General features: G+C 39.5%; 1 protein-coding gene across 4 annotated transcripts in view; it reads right to left on the reverse strand.

The window, feature by feature from the left end:
* MAGI3 (membrane associated guanylate kinase, WW and PDZ domain containing 3) overlaps positions 1 to 17,440 on the reverse strand; it is a 274,835-nt gene that overhangs the window by 124,528 nt on the left and 132,867 nt on the right. For 2 of the 4 annotated variants that reach the window (XM_061631976.1, XM_061631978.1), the window contains exons 2-3: positions 723 to 839; positions 393 to 467 (exon numbers count right to left, since the gene is read on the reverse strand). In XM_061631976.1, coding sequence (XP_061487960.1) covers positions 393 to 467; positions 723 to 839 — 192 coding nt within the window. The remainder of the gene's footprint in view (positions 1 to 392; positions 468 to 722; positions 840 to 17,440) is intronic. The other 2 variants (XM_061631977.1, XM_061631979.1) reach the window with 1 other exon arrangement.

Consider the following 17,440-nt stretch of genomic DNA (forward strand, 5'->3'; position numbering starts at 1 on the left):
GGTACTGGAATAAAAGGGATCTAGATGCTATTCAAGCAAACCCCTATATAAACAATCTGTTTAAAGCTTGGCATAGGTACAAAAGTAAACTGAGCAAAAGAGCTCACTGTTTACCACCATCTATTACAATGAAGAACTGGAACAGAAAAGCTGCTTGAGAAATATGCGAGTATGGAAGGAGTGTGTAGTATAATATAACTTAGAAGATTTATTTATATTATTTTTAGTAGCATTAATAATAATTACATTTGTTAGTCCCTTTATACAAAAAAAATCTCAAAGTAACTTAACAAGATTATTGAGAAATGATTTAATAAGGAAGGGGCTATAATAAAATAGTGGGTGTGGTAGGTTGCCAGGTTATTCCAGAATTTTAAGTAAGGTAAACCCACCTGTCAAGCTCGGCCCACAGGGAGTGACGGAGATAAAGATCCGGCCTGAAGGCTGGATCCAGTTCAATACCCTGTCTTAAGAGACATGGACCTAATATTAGGGTTTTATATTTTTGGTAATACTCAATAACTTTGTTTTTGTATAAACATGCTTAGGAAAAGCAGCATACAAGTATCTTAAACCAAACATACCTATTACCCTTTCACTTCATATTATTTCATATTTTTAATAAACTAGCTGCTTTCTATGCATATAATATGTATCTATGGATTTCACTTCAGATATCTGATGTTTAACAAAAATAGTTATGTTAGTATGTTAACACTTACATGGGATGGTTCTCAAGTAGAGATTATCTCTGATCACCTGTTGCAGTTTATGATCAATTGAACCTTTCTGGAACTGCAGGCTTAGATAGTGACGCAAATCTTTGTTTATGACTTTGCCTGTAAAACAAGAAGAGTGTCTGTTGGAATATTGTAATCTGCCATATGATCAACAATATATAACCCATCACCCTCTTTAGCACCCTTATCTTCTACCATACTATTGTTTTCTAGAGAAGAATAAAACTACTGCAAACAAAACAATTATGTATATAAGATTTATTATTACTATTTATTGAATTTATATCCTGCCCTTCCTCCAAAGGAGCCCCGGTTAGATTTTGTGCCTGGGATTTGCCTAATCAGTTTATGCAGATTTTCTACCCAAAGCTTGCCCAGTTAGTTCATCATATGACTCAATTCTTTGATCTTGCTGTTCATCTTTGTCAACCATCTAATTTTTTACACTTCTCTCCTATTTCCATTTCAGATGGTGCATTGGGAAAGGGAATTATTGCAGACAACTTGGCCTCACCAACATTTAGTTTACTATAATTAAGAGAGTCTTGTGCACCTTAAAGACTAACACATATATTATGGCAACAGACTACAGGAATCAGCAGGGTACTTGCTTTCTAAAGGTAATTATTAGTTCTGCCAAGAAAAGCAACCAAGATTGAAAAGCGAGCCAAGCAGAAAATCTAGCATAATGTCAACCAAAAATCTGTGGTCTCCAGGAGTCCTGTCCCTCTCCCAAGCAATGGGATTTTGTCCCAAGCCTCACACTACTTCTGATACAGAGTGCTAGATCAGGGACAATGCTCTGCTCCCCTCTCCACTCCTACTGTAGTGCAGTAAAGCACTGAATAGATTGTAGCAGATGGAGTTTGACTAGCTAAAAGAAAAAAGCACAGAGGGCATGGACTAATTAATCAAGAGTAACTGCTACGTAGGGAAATGTTGTGACGATAAAATGGGGAGTGGGAGAACCACGTGGTACGCCACACCTTGAGCTGTTTGGGGAAAAGGTACAATATAAATGTAATTAAGAAAAGACAGAAAGACAGAAAGACGGAAAGAAAGAAAGAAAGAAAGTAAGAAAGAAAGAAAGAAAGAAAGAAAGAAAGAAAGAAAGAAAGAAAGAAAGAAAGAAAGAAAGAAAGAAAGAAAGAAAGAAAGAAAGAAAGAAAGAAAGAAAGAAAGAAAGAAAGAAAGAAAGAAAGAAAGAAAATATATACTCCCATATTTTATAGAAGTGCACCTCAGATGGAAGAGACTTCATTTTTAATTTTGAAATATTTGAAACAAAGCTGTAATAAACAGTGCAACCAACCATGCTTCTGCAGATATACTATCTCATTAGGTGTTAATTTACCTCTATTTACAGATGAGAAAGAATACTACTAACTAAAATCTTCATCCAGTTCCCACAGGTTGCAGACTGCAAACTATGAGTCTGTAGTATGTTACACTGGAGTATCTTAACTTATCAAAAGCTGAGGCAATCCAGACCAGAGTGAGGGAACCTGTAACCCTCCATATATTGCTAGACAACAATTCCCATTATCCCTGATTACTGGCCATATCCCCTCTGACTAATGCAAGTTTGGAGGGCCACAGGTTCCCCATCTCTTACCTATAAGAAAGACCTAAGTTACCCACACTATGCTGGCAATTTGGCAATGTCTATTAGCTGAGAGCATTTTCTGTCATCTTCTTCTGGCAAGCAGCCTGTCTTCTGGCAAGAATAGAGTCGACACTGCAGAAGAAAGAGTTCCCCAGCACCAAACTAAGTTCCCCAGCCATCTGTTGTTCAACTCCCCAAACATGGAAACAGGTTCAGACATGTGTCTCAAGCAAATGTGGTAATAGATGGATACATCCAATAATTATTTTTAAAAACTAGCTAAAGTCAACAGCTTGCCAAATATAATTTTTAAAAATCATTCAGCCCAGAAAACAATTAGAGATTTTCTTATATGTTTACTGGTTACCAACAGGCTGATTTGCCAATGTTAACATTTGTTCAAGTGGTCCATCCATTTCTTGTCAGATATACAAATTGGTTGTGCTTCAGATGAACTGTACTAGGATACTTTGATAGGATATATGCAGTTTTGTAAGCAGTACAACTGTGTGTGTACCCAACAAAACATGGAAGAATAGTTTGATTGACAGTATATTCCTCTTCTTGGAGACTAAAAAAAGCAACTGCAGTAGCATACTCTATATTCTCAAAAAAACCCTCTGTGAAGACAAAAACAAGTTTCTAAGTGATCTGCTTCACAGAATGCAGCTATTTTCTACGGATAATTCAGGAACAATAAAAGCCCTTACAATAGAACCCTTAAGGAAAACAGAAGAAAAGAAAAGCAGACAAGACAGTGGATGGAAATATAACATTGGAAAGCAACAGGAAAATAGTAAAATAATTAGCTGCTTCAGAGACTTTAAACAAACTTTGGTGTTTACTCCTATGTAAAAATATTTTCAAACTTTTCTATACAGTCCTGCATTTGAACATAACTCTGCGCAACCAAGTTTGGTTTAGTCAGCTATATTGTGCATGAGCTGTGTGCTAATGCAGGGGTTCCCAAACTGTGGTCTGTGGACTACCAGTGGTCCCTGAGCTTCATTCAAGTGGCCCGTGGCATGTAGGCATTAAATATTCATACTTGTTTTTAATTATATTTTTTATTCCTTCTGCTGTACTTTTATTGTATTACAATCTGAATTCTATGGAATGCAAATTGTAATACAATATAATAAATTAAAGCAATAAAAATGCAATTTAAAAAGCATCTAGCACAGTGCCTTATATTTGCTACAATAGGCAGAAAAATCATTAAATAGTCCACCAAGACACTCAGCAATTTTCAAGTGGCCCATGGGGGAAAATGTTTGGGAACTACTGTGCTAGTGCACATAGCCTAAGGACTCCTGCTGTGATTCTCACATCATGTGAACAAGTATAAATAAACCGTAACAGGGAAAGCTTAATATGATGTTCGAACATGGGATCATGGCTTGCTGCACCCTAACAAACTATAATTGCTAAGCCAACAACAAACCATGGTTTAAGGCTGGTTAGCAATTGTACTTTGTTAGGGCAAAACATTCCCCCCAAATGGTTTATTTACTCACTCTTATAAAGTGAGAGTGCTCATACTATGCACACCAGCATGCAGCTCAGGTAAACTGTGGCTTACTTACACTATGTCTTAGTGTTATGTCTTTGCTGAATTATACCACCTATTACCCTTAAAAGAATTGCATTAGATGGCACAACCTAACATTCAGGGTTTCTATTCATTGTGCCACACAATTATCCTAAGAGGGAAGGAGAAGAAATAAAACATTAACTCTAGGAAATGATGCTTTTCAACACATTTCTTTTGGATTTCAAGATTTTACACACTTTGTTCTCCATCTTCTCCCTTCTACCCGTGTGTACATTTCAAATGTACCCTACCCTAGTGCTCTGTAACGTCCCCCTATAATGTTTAAGATACTGAATGGTGAACACTCCTGCAGATCCACTCATGTTAGTAAAACCACTCCATAATATTATTAACTTTTAGAGTGAGGAAGTAGGACAATACACTGCACATACAATGGGCTGGGCTCAGATATAATGAGAAGCCATGGTTTGTTTTAATAGACATATTTGCCATCACTATATAGAAAAGCCTCCATGAATCTGAGCACACCATCAAGCTCATGCACTGCCCCTCCCATGCAGCAGAGAGGAGAACTTCTGCAGAGTTCAGTTTGCTTTAAAAGAATAATGGGTTAATGTTACATACAAATTGGAGATTGTGGTTTATATCAATCATTGTTTGTTCAGAGTTGACAAAACAAGATCTAAAACAACAGTTTAAGGCTGGTGCACAAACCAGTTTTTGCTGGGGCTTGCTATTATATCTGAATTCAGAGACAAAACAAATTCCTGACATCTCCAGATAGGGGCTGGAACAAATACCGTCTGAAGACCCAGAAAGATGTTGCCAGTCAATGGCAATGATAAGCTAAATGGGAAATTGGTTTGATTTGGTATCAGGCAGCTTCCTATTGGTTCTATGGCTCCATGTTACATCTGACCCCAATCAACATTTCAAAACAAAAGCTGAAATTCAAGATCATACGAGTATTCCCCTGCTCCAAGGATCACTTATATACTAAATTCAATGCTTGCTCTGCCTTTGTACGCGTATTAAAATAGGTATTGGAATGGCTCATTGACCCCTACTCGGGACAACAGAAAAATAGTTACTATCATGACACTGGGGACATATTATAAATATTGATATCACGCCTTTAAGGATACAAATCCTTCCAAAGCAACTAACAAGTAACATTAGAATACAGCAGCATCAAAATCATAAGTCATCAAGATTCTTCCCACAGGGTACTTCGTATCAATTTATCCAAGGGAGGGCTTTCCTGTTTTTATTTGCTTAACGTATTAACTCAAAACAGAATATAAATTAATGCAAATAAGAAGATTAAAAACTCACAAAGTTAAAATTTAAATCCACTGTCATAATTAAAAGAATGGGGGATAAAAGATTTAAACATTTCTTCTAAACATTAACAATGTCAGACACTCAAAGGTTACTCTGGAGAACAGGGACATAAATTTTTTTTAAAAAAACTAAAATGTTGAACTGTAATATGTTTCTCTTTTTAAAGGAATGGCTTTAAATGAAATCAAAATACAATACAAAACATGATAAACCAAAGCTTAAGCTAACTTAAAAACTAAAACCATTACACTATCAAACATGACACAGTACTGAATGTACTGAGTTAAAACTACATTACTAGTTAAATAATGAATTATGGGGAACATCTCCCTTTTGAGATTAGGCATTATAAATATGAACAAGTACATTGTGTATTTTATTATAGACCTTATACACAGCAGAAGGACTAGCACATCAGAGCAAGCCCAAAACTCTCGAGGTGCCATACTGTACTTTGCCAGGATAAACTATTGAATTTGTCTAGAACTAGGTGATGTCACAATTTCTGTATGCTGTCTAATTATCTAACCCACCAAATAAAATGAGCAAATGAAAAACAAATAAGGCATATTTTGAAGCAAAATGTATGTGGATCTTTTGAGTGTTAATTCACTAATAGGCAAAAAAACCCTTGCAGTTTAAGAAAGCACCTATAGCCCACAGATATTTCTATCAAACTTTAAAAAGCAGGGAAATTGGGTGGCTATAGTGAATGCACTAGGGGAGCAGGAAACCTGACCTCTCTGAGATATTGGATTGCCCTACAAATCTGTCAAAATGTAAACACCATTTGGGTTGGTCTTTCACAGTCCAATCAACTTGCTGTGTAGCTTGGAAGAATTTGGTAGCATGTGCCTCTGAGCATATGGTGAGTGGTGGCAACACCTGCAATCAGCCCACATAACAGAAACAAGACATGTGCTGTGCTGATCTTTTAGCAGGAGAAAGTAACAATATTAAATCAGTTGATATAGTTCAGATAGTCACTTTAAATATGTTTTATTTACTTTGCAATTTTAGTGAAGTTTCCTATAGTAAATCATTTTCTTTTGCTTCTGTGAATATGTGAACTACAGCAACATTTTGCAACTGTAAAAAAAACTCCAGAAACAATTGTGGAATAATGGCACTGACTATTCTGCAGAATAGTTTCCAATGGACATGAGGAGTGTCTCAGTTTGCACAAGATAAAACAGTGGGAGGTGAAATATATTCTAGGCATGGCTGACTGTTAAATCACTCTGGCCCCTGGAGCTCTGTCAGTGGAATAGGAGTCTCTTCTTAGCACTCTTCACAAACTACACTTCCCAGTAACATGTGCCTCTGAGCATATGGGGAGTGGTGGCAACACCTGCCATCTCCAAAGATGGGGAATTATACTTTTGTATGTTTGTTGGTGGTGTTCTTACTTTGCTTCTTTCCTGTGTTACTAATGTTTCTACAGAGAATCTAATCTTGAAAATTTTATTTCTCTCATTGTTCATCCTAGAAATCTGTGTCAAATTTATTTTTATTAATTTCAAAGCCTTTTTAATGGTCAGTGTCATATGATGCTAAAGACAGCCTTTTGTGTTTCAAATGGGAGGTTATGTTCTATTCCTGTTTTGGGTGCATTAACAGTTGAATCTGAAACTGCAGTTTGATGTAAAATCAGACTGATTACAATATGTTACTACTTCAGCAATGACTCTAGCTGTTGGAAAAAAGATGCATGTTTTCATCCTGCTATGTTTAAACCACTTCATTTAAGGCAAGGTGGGCACGGTCAATTAAAAACATAGAGCACACCTAGCATTTTGCTAGAATATATTTCACCTCCCGGTATTTTAACTTGTGCAAATTGAGATACTCCTCATGTCCACTGGAGACTATTTTGCAGAAATCAGTGCCATTATTCCACAATTACGTTTGGAGTTTTTTTAGTGTAAATTTTGAAAAGTGTTGCTATACACATATTCACAGAAACAGAAACAAAAGAAAATGATTTCCTATAGGAAACTTCACTAAAATTGCAAAGTAAATCAGACATATTTAAAATGACCATCTGAACTATGTCAAGTGTCTTATAATGTTGCTTCCTCCCTGCTAAAACAAGATCAGCACAGCACATGTCTTATTATTTGGGCTGATTGCAGGTGTTGCCACCACTCACCATATGCTCTTAAACTGCAAGGGTTGTTTTGCCTATTAGAAAATTTCTCTGCTTTTTAATCTGGGAGGTAAGAACTGGGATCTTGTTGAAGTTTGCTGAGAGTGGATTGGTCATTTGCATGCTTATTGAGTTCAGTGGGATTTACTCCCCTGCAATATGCTTAGGATAGGTAAAACTGACCACAGGGGATGGGGAGGAGGAGGAGGGGAGGAAGGGCAGAGGGGAGGAGGAGGGAAGCAGGCAGGAGGGGGAGGGGAAGAGAAGAGGGAGGGGGAAGGGGAAAGAGCAGATTCGAGGAGGCAAAGGAAGGGGGAGGGGGCAGATGTGATCATTTGTATGCTTATAGAGTTCAATGGTATTTACTCCCATGCAATCATGCTTAATACAAGTAAAACTGACCATAGGGAGTTGGAAAGGAGGAGGGGATTGGAAGGGGATGGGGAGGGAGGGGCAAAGGAAGGGAAGGGAAGGGGCAAGAGGGAGGGGATAGGAGGATGGGTGGGTTTGATCATTTGCATACTTTTTGAGATGGGATTTAATTCTGTGCAATCATGTCTGAAAATGGAAACAGAATGCCTTCAAGTCGACCCCGACTTATGGCGACTCTATGAATAGGGTTTTCATGATAAACGGTATTCAGAGGTGGTTTTACCATTGCCTTCCTCTGAGGCTGAGAGGCAGTGACTGGCCCAAGGTCACCCAGTGAGCTTCATGGCTGTGTGGGGATTCGAACCCTGGTCTCCCAGGTCATAGTCCAACACTGACCCTGGGGAGGGGCAGGGAGGGGAGGAGAGGAGATTGGGTCGGTGGGCACTGGGCAGACAGGAAGTCCATTTTCTTTCCAAAAGGAAAATTGTGAACAGTATCATTGCTTTTCAGCATTTCCCCCACCTTTTTATTCTATAGCAGGCACATGTAGCCTCCCACCCAAATTTAAATGAAAGCTGTCTCTGGCCACATCCACACCAGGCCTTTATTTCACTTTGGAGAGTCATAGATTCTCTCAAAGAATCCTGGGAAGTGTAGTTAGTGAAGGGTGCTGAGAGTTGCTAGGAGACACCCTGTTCCCCTCACAGACCTTCAATCAGAGTAGCTGACTGTTAAACCAGTCTGGCCACTGGAGCTCTGTCAGTGGAATAGGAGTCTCCTCTCAGCACCCTTCACAAACTACACTTCCTAGGATTCTTTGCGGGAAGCCATGACTGTCTCAAGTGAAATCAAAGTCTGGTGTGCGTGTGGCCCCCTGATCAGCCAAGCCAAGCAGCTGGGAGTCAGGCTTTTAGAACAGACAGTTGGTTCTTACGGAGCATGCCTAACACTGTAATAGACTTCAATGTTAAATTTCTTAAATTAATTAAAAATCAGCCAGGCATCTTTTTTAACTTTTAAACTGCAGAACATGACGATCAGAGTATGGGCAAGGTCAGTAATAGGATTACAGGTACTCTGTGAACATGGCTGATTTTGAATGAATTTCAACAGATTATGAGAACTCTGACAGAAAAAAGACCAAAAGGGCTTTGGGATTTTTTTCTCTCTTTTTAGACTTTGAACTCTCTATTCTCTCTGACTGTTTTCTGTATCGCCATGAAAATTTACAGGGTTGTTAAGCAAGCGTTTCTGAGTTCAGGACTATAAGTTTTGTAAGGTTTTGTTTGGAAATGAGCTTATGGGAAGCATCAGGATGGCATGGGGGTATTTTCAATTTAACATTGAGGAATGTGAAAAATCCATGCTGGCTATAGTATACAGCCACTCTCATAGCTGTATAATTATATCTTTGGAGTTATTTTCCGGGTCCTTGAGTGCTGTACAGAAAGAGCAGACCCAATTATTGTGTAATCCAAAGCGTGGTTTCAGGAAGGCAGGATAATCCACAAAACATAGGCTAAAGTCTGTAGGAGTTAAAAAGATATTGGCCAAGCATTCTGGAGCACAAGGGATCATACTTCCTGCCATAAAACTTGGAGAGACATGCAGAAACAAACCCTGTATTATTCCTGACCATAAGACATCTGGAGGACAGCTCAAATTATGATACCAAAGGGACCTTAAAATATTCAGATTTCCCCCGCCGCTGTATTCCAAAGAAACAGTTCTCATTTAATTTGTTCTGGCACCCAATTATTTGTCTTTTTCGCAGTCCATGGTATCCGCAAACCTCTCCTCCACCACATTTCAAATGAGTTGATTTTTCTCTTATCCACTTTTTTCACTGTCCAACTTTCACATCCATACATAGAGATTGGGAATACCATGGTCTGAATGACCCTGAGTTTAGTGTTCAGTGATACATCTTTGTACTTGAGGACCTTTTCTGTTTCTCTCATAGTTGCCCTCTCCAGTCCTAGCCTTTTTCTGATTTCTTGCCTGATCTTTATTCTTCTGGGATGTTATTTAAATTGTATTTTGGCATGACGATTGCTTTGTTCTTCTTCTTTAGGTTTACTCTGATTTTTTATATGACCAGTTCTGCTCCTGGTCTTGTTTTCACAGAAAGTATGGAACTTCTCCATCTTCTGCTACCAATTATATAATCAATTTGATTCCTATATTAACCATTTGCTGATGTCCACGTGTACAGTCATCTTTTTGGTAGCTCAAAAAATGTGTCTGCAAGAAACAAATTACTGGCTTTACAGAATTCAATAAGTCTTTCTCCTGCTTCATTTCTATCTCCTAAGCCCCATTTTTCCACAATTCCTAGTTCTTCTCTGTTCCCTTCTTTTGCATTCCAGTCCCCCATGAGTATCAGCACATGTTGTTTTGGTGTGTGATCCATTTCTTCCTGTACTTCTGAGTAAAATCTCTCTAGTTCCTCTTCACTATTCCCTGTGCTCTAACACTACCATTTTTTTGGTTAAATTAGAAATGAAATATTGAGCCCTAAGTCTAATGATATCTGATTATTGTTTTATGACCTGTCAACACACTATACCATGCAGAGTTTGGAAGGTTACTTTTAAAAAGTAATAAATCTCATCGCCGCCCTGGGCTCCTGCTGGGAGGGAAGGGTGGGATATAAATCAAATAATAAATAAATAAATAAGTAAATAAGTAAAAAGTAAATAAGTAAATAAATAAATAAATAAATAAAAGTTGCTGCTACATGACGCCCAAAAGAAAGAAATTACCATTACAATTACAATTGTTTTGAAAGAAATTGATTATTTTACCATTAACTATGATTACAGTTAAGTTACTTTTAAAAAAAAATAGAGTGCCTACAAGGTGCTGGCCTTGGCTTCTGCACACCTAAGTAACCTAAAACAGCATTAAAAACAAGCACACATACACACAGAGAGGTAGTAGAATAATTCTGTTTATCCATAATATAGCAGTGATGGTGTCTCCTCTGGTAAGGGAGGCAGGGAGGGAGGCACAGTCCACTACTCAAGTCCACACACTCAGCCAGCAAGGAACATCTGTCTCACTCAACCACCTCTTGGACCCTGCTCTGCCAGCAACTAAGGCACACCCACCTAAGCAAACATTTTCCCCTGGGGTGCGAAAAAGTTAATACACTACAAATGTAGCAAAGTAGCCAGGGAGGGCAGCGGAGGTAGCTTCGTGCGCCAAGTACAAACACAGTATTTAGCACTAACACACACACGCGTTGTCTTCTCCCACTTCCACAGTTCTTTATCTCCATTCTGCTGCTGTCTGCTTCTCTTTCATCCACATCCTTGACCTCCAGCTCCTTTCTCCCTCCACTCCATTCTTCTCCATCTCTGTCCATTTTTAAAAAATTGTTTTCTCCACTCCACCCATGTCGCTCTCCAGCACCTCCCTCGTCACCTCCTAAACACCCACAGAGCATGAGGAAAGAGCGATGTTGCGCAGAAGCCCAGTTTGAGGCTGGGCTCATTTTTATCCTTGAATCAAAGGAGCAGAAGACTCCCCCTGCTCCCCCCATAGTAACTCGCAAAAGTAACACTGGAAACATTACAATTACTCCTCAAAAGTAATAAGCTTACTCCTCGTTCTATTACAATCAAAATGTAAACACCCACTCATTCATAAAAAAAATAATAAATTACAAATTTTTTGTAACTAATTACTTCCATGCTCTGATACCATGTCAGGAATGGATGACATGTTTATGGCCTTCCCAAAGACTGCAGAATCTTCCTTTGAAAGAAGGGAGAAGTAATCTGAATGCTAAAAAATCTTTTATTCTTGGACATTGTCCTCATGAGTGAACGTGGATGGCATTATTATTATTCTCATCCTAGAGGAATCTGGAGTAGCAACAGGTCTACTACTTTTGAATGGGTTGTATTCAACATAGTGCTAAGGTGAATGTTCCATCAGTACAAGTATTTATCCTTGAGCAATTCCCCCCTCCCATCCTATCCCCATGTTCTCCTTAAATCTGTTCTGGGGGTTCCTTTAATCTTTCCAAGCAGTTTTAGGGATGGCAAGGGGCATGTATAGGGCGAGAGGGGAACCCCACTGTGCTACCGCATTTAGTTGAATACAGCCCTTACTCCTTATACCAGATCCAGTCCTACTTAAATTGAGAAAGCCTATGCTATTATTTTCATTTATTTCATTTGAGCTCTCATAAACCAACACCAGAATCTATTACTTTGATCCATGTTCAGAGTTAAGACTTACTTAGTTTTTGTATGATCAAATTGGTATGCAGTGTTCTATGGAAAAGCAGCATAAATATAATAAACCATAGGAAAGAGGGTTATAAAACATGAACTGTGCATATCTGGATTGAGATAAATGATGTCTTACCCTGTTATCTGGTGACAACCCAAGAATTTGTAAAATAAACTCAAAGGTGGACATTTATTTCTTAGAATTTCCTGGTTGGCTATGAGACAAAGCACAACACTTTTAATCAACACATAGTTGAAAAGATAATACTAACAAAGGCCCAGATGAAATTTTGGGTGTTTGAAGTTAAAATACAAAATATCTTTCTGATTTTCCTTTTTATTATTTTATGGTTTGTTGCTAAAAGGTTGACACTGCACGGTCTGGGTGTGGGAGGTTTGATTTCAGAAGAAGTGAATTTGGTTTTTGCACAGAGAGAGAGATGGGCAGGACTGTTTGGCCTAATTTTTGAAATACTCCAAAGATTTGATATAGCCTAAGTATGGTTGTGAAATTAATTATTTTTCTTTTATTTATTTATTAATTATTTGATTTATATCCCGCCCTTCCTCCCAGCAGGAGCCCAGGGCGGCAAACAAAAGCACTAAAAACTTTAAAACATAAAAACAAACTTTAAAACACATTAAAACAAAACATCTTCAAAACATTTCTTAAAAAAAAGCTTTCAAAACATCTTCTAAGATTAAAAACATTTTTAAAAAGAAGGTTTAAGAACATATTAAAAAGCAATTCCAACACAGACGCAGACTGGAATAGGTCTCAACTTAAAAGGCTTGTTGAAAGAGAAAGGTCTTCAATAGGCGCTGAAAAGATAACAGAGATGGCACCTGTCTAATATTTAAGGGGAGGGAATTCCACAGGGTAGGTGCCGCTACCCTAAAGGTCCGTTTCCTATGTTGTGCACAACGGACATCCTGATAAGATGGTATTTTCTTTTAAATATAACTTCTCCATTTATAGGTAGAATCCACAACTTTCTAAAAGTAAAAAAAATAACCCTTGTGTTTGGAGAGAGACAGGTGGAGTGTGACCCTCTAGGTTCTCCTTGATCTCTCAGAGACTTTTGATGCCATCAACCATGGCATTCTTCTGGGGTGACTGGTTGAATTGTGGAATGGGGGCATCACATTGTAATGGTTCCATTTATTCATTTCAGCACTGGGGATCACTCATGGCCGAGTAAGATTGTCTTCCAAGATAAGGTCTTTAACAGTGGGTTTGTAAGTGACTGTGGAGGCCAATTCTGGATCCACACAGCCTCCCACAGTGAGGACATAGGTTTCCTGATGGAAGATGGTCGTGATGAGGATTCGTTTGATGTGCCTTCCTCTTAGCTCGTTTGTCCCTTTCGCCCTGTATTCGTGCTTCTTCAAAGTCCATAGCACCTTTGATAATAGCCAACCTCCATTTAGGAAGTCACTGCACAACAGCTTCATGGGCCAAGACTTTCCAGATCTCAATGCTCATGTTACATTTTTTTAAGATTCGCTTTAAGAACATCTTTAAACCTCTTTTGCTGTCCACCAATATTCCGTTTTCCATCCTTAAGTTGGGAGTAAAGTAGCTGCTTTAGAAGACGATGATCAGACATTCGAACAACATGGCCAGTCCACTGAAGTTAATGTTGAAGGATCATTGTTTCAACACTGGTAGTCTTTGCTTCTTCCAAAACACTAACATTAGTCCGTCTGTCTTCCCAAGTAATTTGCAGAATTTTCCGGAGGCAGCGTTGGTGGAATCTTTCAAGAATGGTCTATGTTTCACTGGCATACAGTAAGGTTGGTAGTACAATGGCTTTGTAAATAAGCATTTTGGTCTCCCTGTGAATATCCCGATCCTCGAACACTCTATGCTTCATTCAGAAGAATGTGGCACTCGCAGAGCTCAGACGATGTTGAATTTCAGCATCAATGTCAGCTTTTACAGAGAGATAGCTGCCAAGATAGGGGAAGTGATTAACGTTCTCCAGCATCACACCATTAAGCTGGATTGATGGTGCTACAGAGGGACTAGTTCTCACCTGTTGATGAAGCACTTTGGTTTTTTTAATACTAAGTGAGAGCCCAAGCTTTCCATGTGCTTCTGCATAGGATAGCTTGAAGATCTTTCTCTGAATATGTGGACACTACATTAGCATCAGCATATTGAAGTTCTACAACAGAGATTGACATTACCTTACTTTTTGCTTTCAGCCTACTGAAATTAAAAAGCTTTCCATCTGTTCAATATAGGATTTCCACACCAGTAGGAAGTTTCCCCTCAATAAGGTGTAGAATCATAGCAATGAAGATAGCAAATAAGGTAGGAGCAATGACACATCCCTGGTTTACGCCTGATCCGACTCTGAATGGATCGCTCTGAAAGCCATTGTTATCCAAAACTGTTGCTGTCATGTTGTCATGAAGGAGTTGCAAAATATTCACAAATTTATCAGGGCATCCAATTTTCAGAAGTATGGTCCAGAGAGCGGTTTGATTCACAGTATCAAAGGCCTTAGTCAGATCAATAAACACCATATATAAAGGTCGATTTTTCTCGAAGCTGTCGTGCAGTGAAGATCAGGTCCATTGTCTCCCTGGAAGGGCGGAAACCATTTTGAGATTCGGGGAGGACATCCTCTGAGATCGGTAGGAGGCGATTTGCAAGGATCCTTGCAAGGATTTTACCTGCGGTAGCAAGAAGACAGATACCCTGATAGTTCCCACAATCTGTTCTATCACCCTTCTTAAAAAGGGTGATAATTGTGGTGTCCCTAAAGTCTTCTGGGATCTCCTCCCTCATCCAGATTTTTTCAATGAGCTTATGAAGTTGTTGCGTAAGTTCAGGCCCACCTTCTTTAAAGACTTCAGCAGGAATCCCATCAGGTTCACTAGCTTTGTTGGTCTTCATTTGATTGATGGCTTTACTGACTTCATCCAAATTAGGGGATACTGCAAACTTGTCTCTAGTTTGTTGTTGTGGAATTCGCAAGAAGACCTGACCAGCCACAATAGAGTTACAACTAAGGAGGTCGTGATAATGCTCCTACTTGGGTAGAAGTTGATAAAACACAGATGTATGTCTCCTTTTCCTCTGGGGAAGATGGGGCGGATGTACTGAATCAGTGCCTAGTCATGATAATGGACTATATGAGGGCCAATAAACTTAATAAGCTAAATTTTTATTTATTTAACAAACTTATAAATCCTTTCACAGCCCTAGGATATCAAAATGATGTCCAACAAGATAAAAACAAGATAAATTACAAAAAATACAAATTCTAGAAATTAGAACCATTTTTATGAACTTTAAAAACAATAAAACTATTAATTTCTACAGATGTACAATTAATATGTCACAAATGACTGGGTCACACCTCAAGGAAAGCCTTAAACAAAAATGTCTTCAGTAGGGGCCTGAACATCATGATACTGGCCGCCCATCTAATTTTACCTGGTAATTAATTCCAGAGGTGGAGCTGCAACACTAAAAGCCCAATTTCTAGTACAAACAAAGAACACTTCTGGATATGCAGTACTCTCAGCAGCACCCCATCTAAGGAGCGCAGTTGCCAGGCAGGGATATATGGGGCGAGGTGGTCCCATAGTTAACCTAGTCCCATGTCACTTAGCACTTCAAATGCTAAAGGCAACACTTTCAACTACCATATTGGCAGCCAGTGCAGCGCTTACAGCAATGGTGTTATATGGCATTGATGGGATACCCCATCAGCTGCAGTTTCCAGGTTAACCCCAAGAGAAGCCTCACATACAGCACATTGCAGTATTCCACCCTTGAATTTACCAATGCCAAGGCCACATTAGCCAAGCTATCAAGGTTCAGAACCAGCTGTAGCTGTCTTACCAGCCAAAGCTGGTAACAGGCACTCCTAGCCACTGAAGCCACCTGTGCCTCAAGTAACAAAGGGGTATAGGAGCACCGCCCCCAGACTATGTAACAGGGAGTTCAACCTCATCCAGAACTAACTTACCTCCTGATACAGGAACCACTCACCCACAGGGTCTCTGTCTTGCCGAAGTTAAACTCAAGTTTATTGATCCTCATCCAGCCCATCACTGTGCCTGGCCTCAGATCACTCCCAATTCAGATGTATGGAGAAATAGAGCTCTCCTAATAACTGCTCTAAACTGCTTTATATATGTTAAATAGCATTGGGGACAACATAGTGCCTAAGACACACTATAACTCAAATGTCAGGGGGCCAAAGAGAATTTTCTAACACTACTCTCTGGAACTGACCCTGCAGGTAGGACTGGAACTATTGTAAAAACAATGCCCCCAAAATCCATCCCACAAAGCCAATCCAGAAGGATTCCATAATCTATGGTATCAAAAGCCCAGAGAGATAGAGCAGAAGCAGCAGGGTCACACTCCCTTTGTTCCTCTTCCAATAAAGGTCATCCAACAGTGCAACCAAGGCCTATTCAGTCCCAAAACCAGATCTGAATCCAGACTGAAACAAATCTAGATTGGGGTGGGGAACTTGTAGCCCTCCAGATGTTGCTGGACTCCAACTCCCATCAGCCCCAGCCACTATGGCCATTGGCAAGGTAGAGGGGAACTATTATCAAGCAACATCTGGCAGGCTGCATATCCCCTCATCTAACAATCAGTTTCATCTAAGAATGCTTGCAGCTGCTCTGCCATAACCCTCTCAATCGCCATCCCCCCAAAAGGTGAATGCACCACTCTCTCTTGCAATACAGCGGACACTGCCGCATCATGTAGCATGAGCCAGCCAAGCCCTGCAGCTATATTTTATTAACCACAAGGGACTGGGATCAAGAGAGTTTGTGACTGGGTGCATAGCTCCAAGCACCCTGTCAATATCCTCATGTCACGTCAACTGAAATTGATCCCACAAAACCGGGTGAGACTGGACACCTCACATGATTCTGCACCAACATGAAGACAACATTTAGACAACACAAATGGTAGATTCTTCTTTCTGGTTGAGTAGCGTGCAGCCTGTTCTAGATGGTGTTTGAAAGAGTGGGCCTAAAGTGTTGGGGTCATCCTGGATCCATTGCTGTAACTTGAGACACAGGTGGCCTTGGAGGCAAAGGTGGCCTTTCCAACAGCTATTACCCTCTCTGGAAAGGAACACATTGGCTGCAGTAATCTATGCTCTGGTAACCTCAAGATTGGATTGCTGAAATGTGGTTTATACGGGACTGCATTTGAAGATGGTTTGGAAACTGCAACTAGTTGGGAATGTAACTGCCCAATTACTGACAAGTTTGAGGTGAGCTGATCATATAACACTGACCCTGACTCAGCTGCACTAGCGACCTGTACATTTCTGAGCCCAACTATCCCCATATGGCTCAAGACCCCAATATCTTTTGGAGTGTCTCTTGTAAAATGAATCTACCTGGACCCTTCATATTTCATCGGAGGTACTTCTTCAG

Source organism: Rhineura floridana, chromosome 6, assembly GCF_030035675.1.
Source record: "Rhineura floridana isolate rRhiFlo1 chromosome 6, rRhiFlo1.hap2, whole genome shotgun sequence".
Taxonomy (NCBI): domain Eukaryota; kingdom Metazoa; phylum Chordata; class Lepidosauria; order Squamata; family Rhineuridae; genus Rhineura; species Rhineura floridana.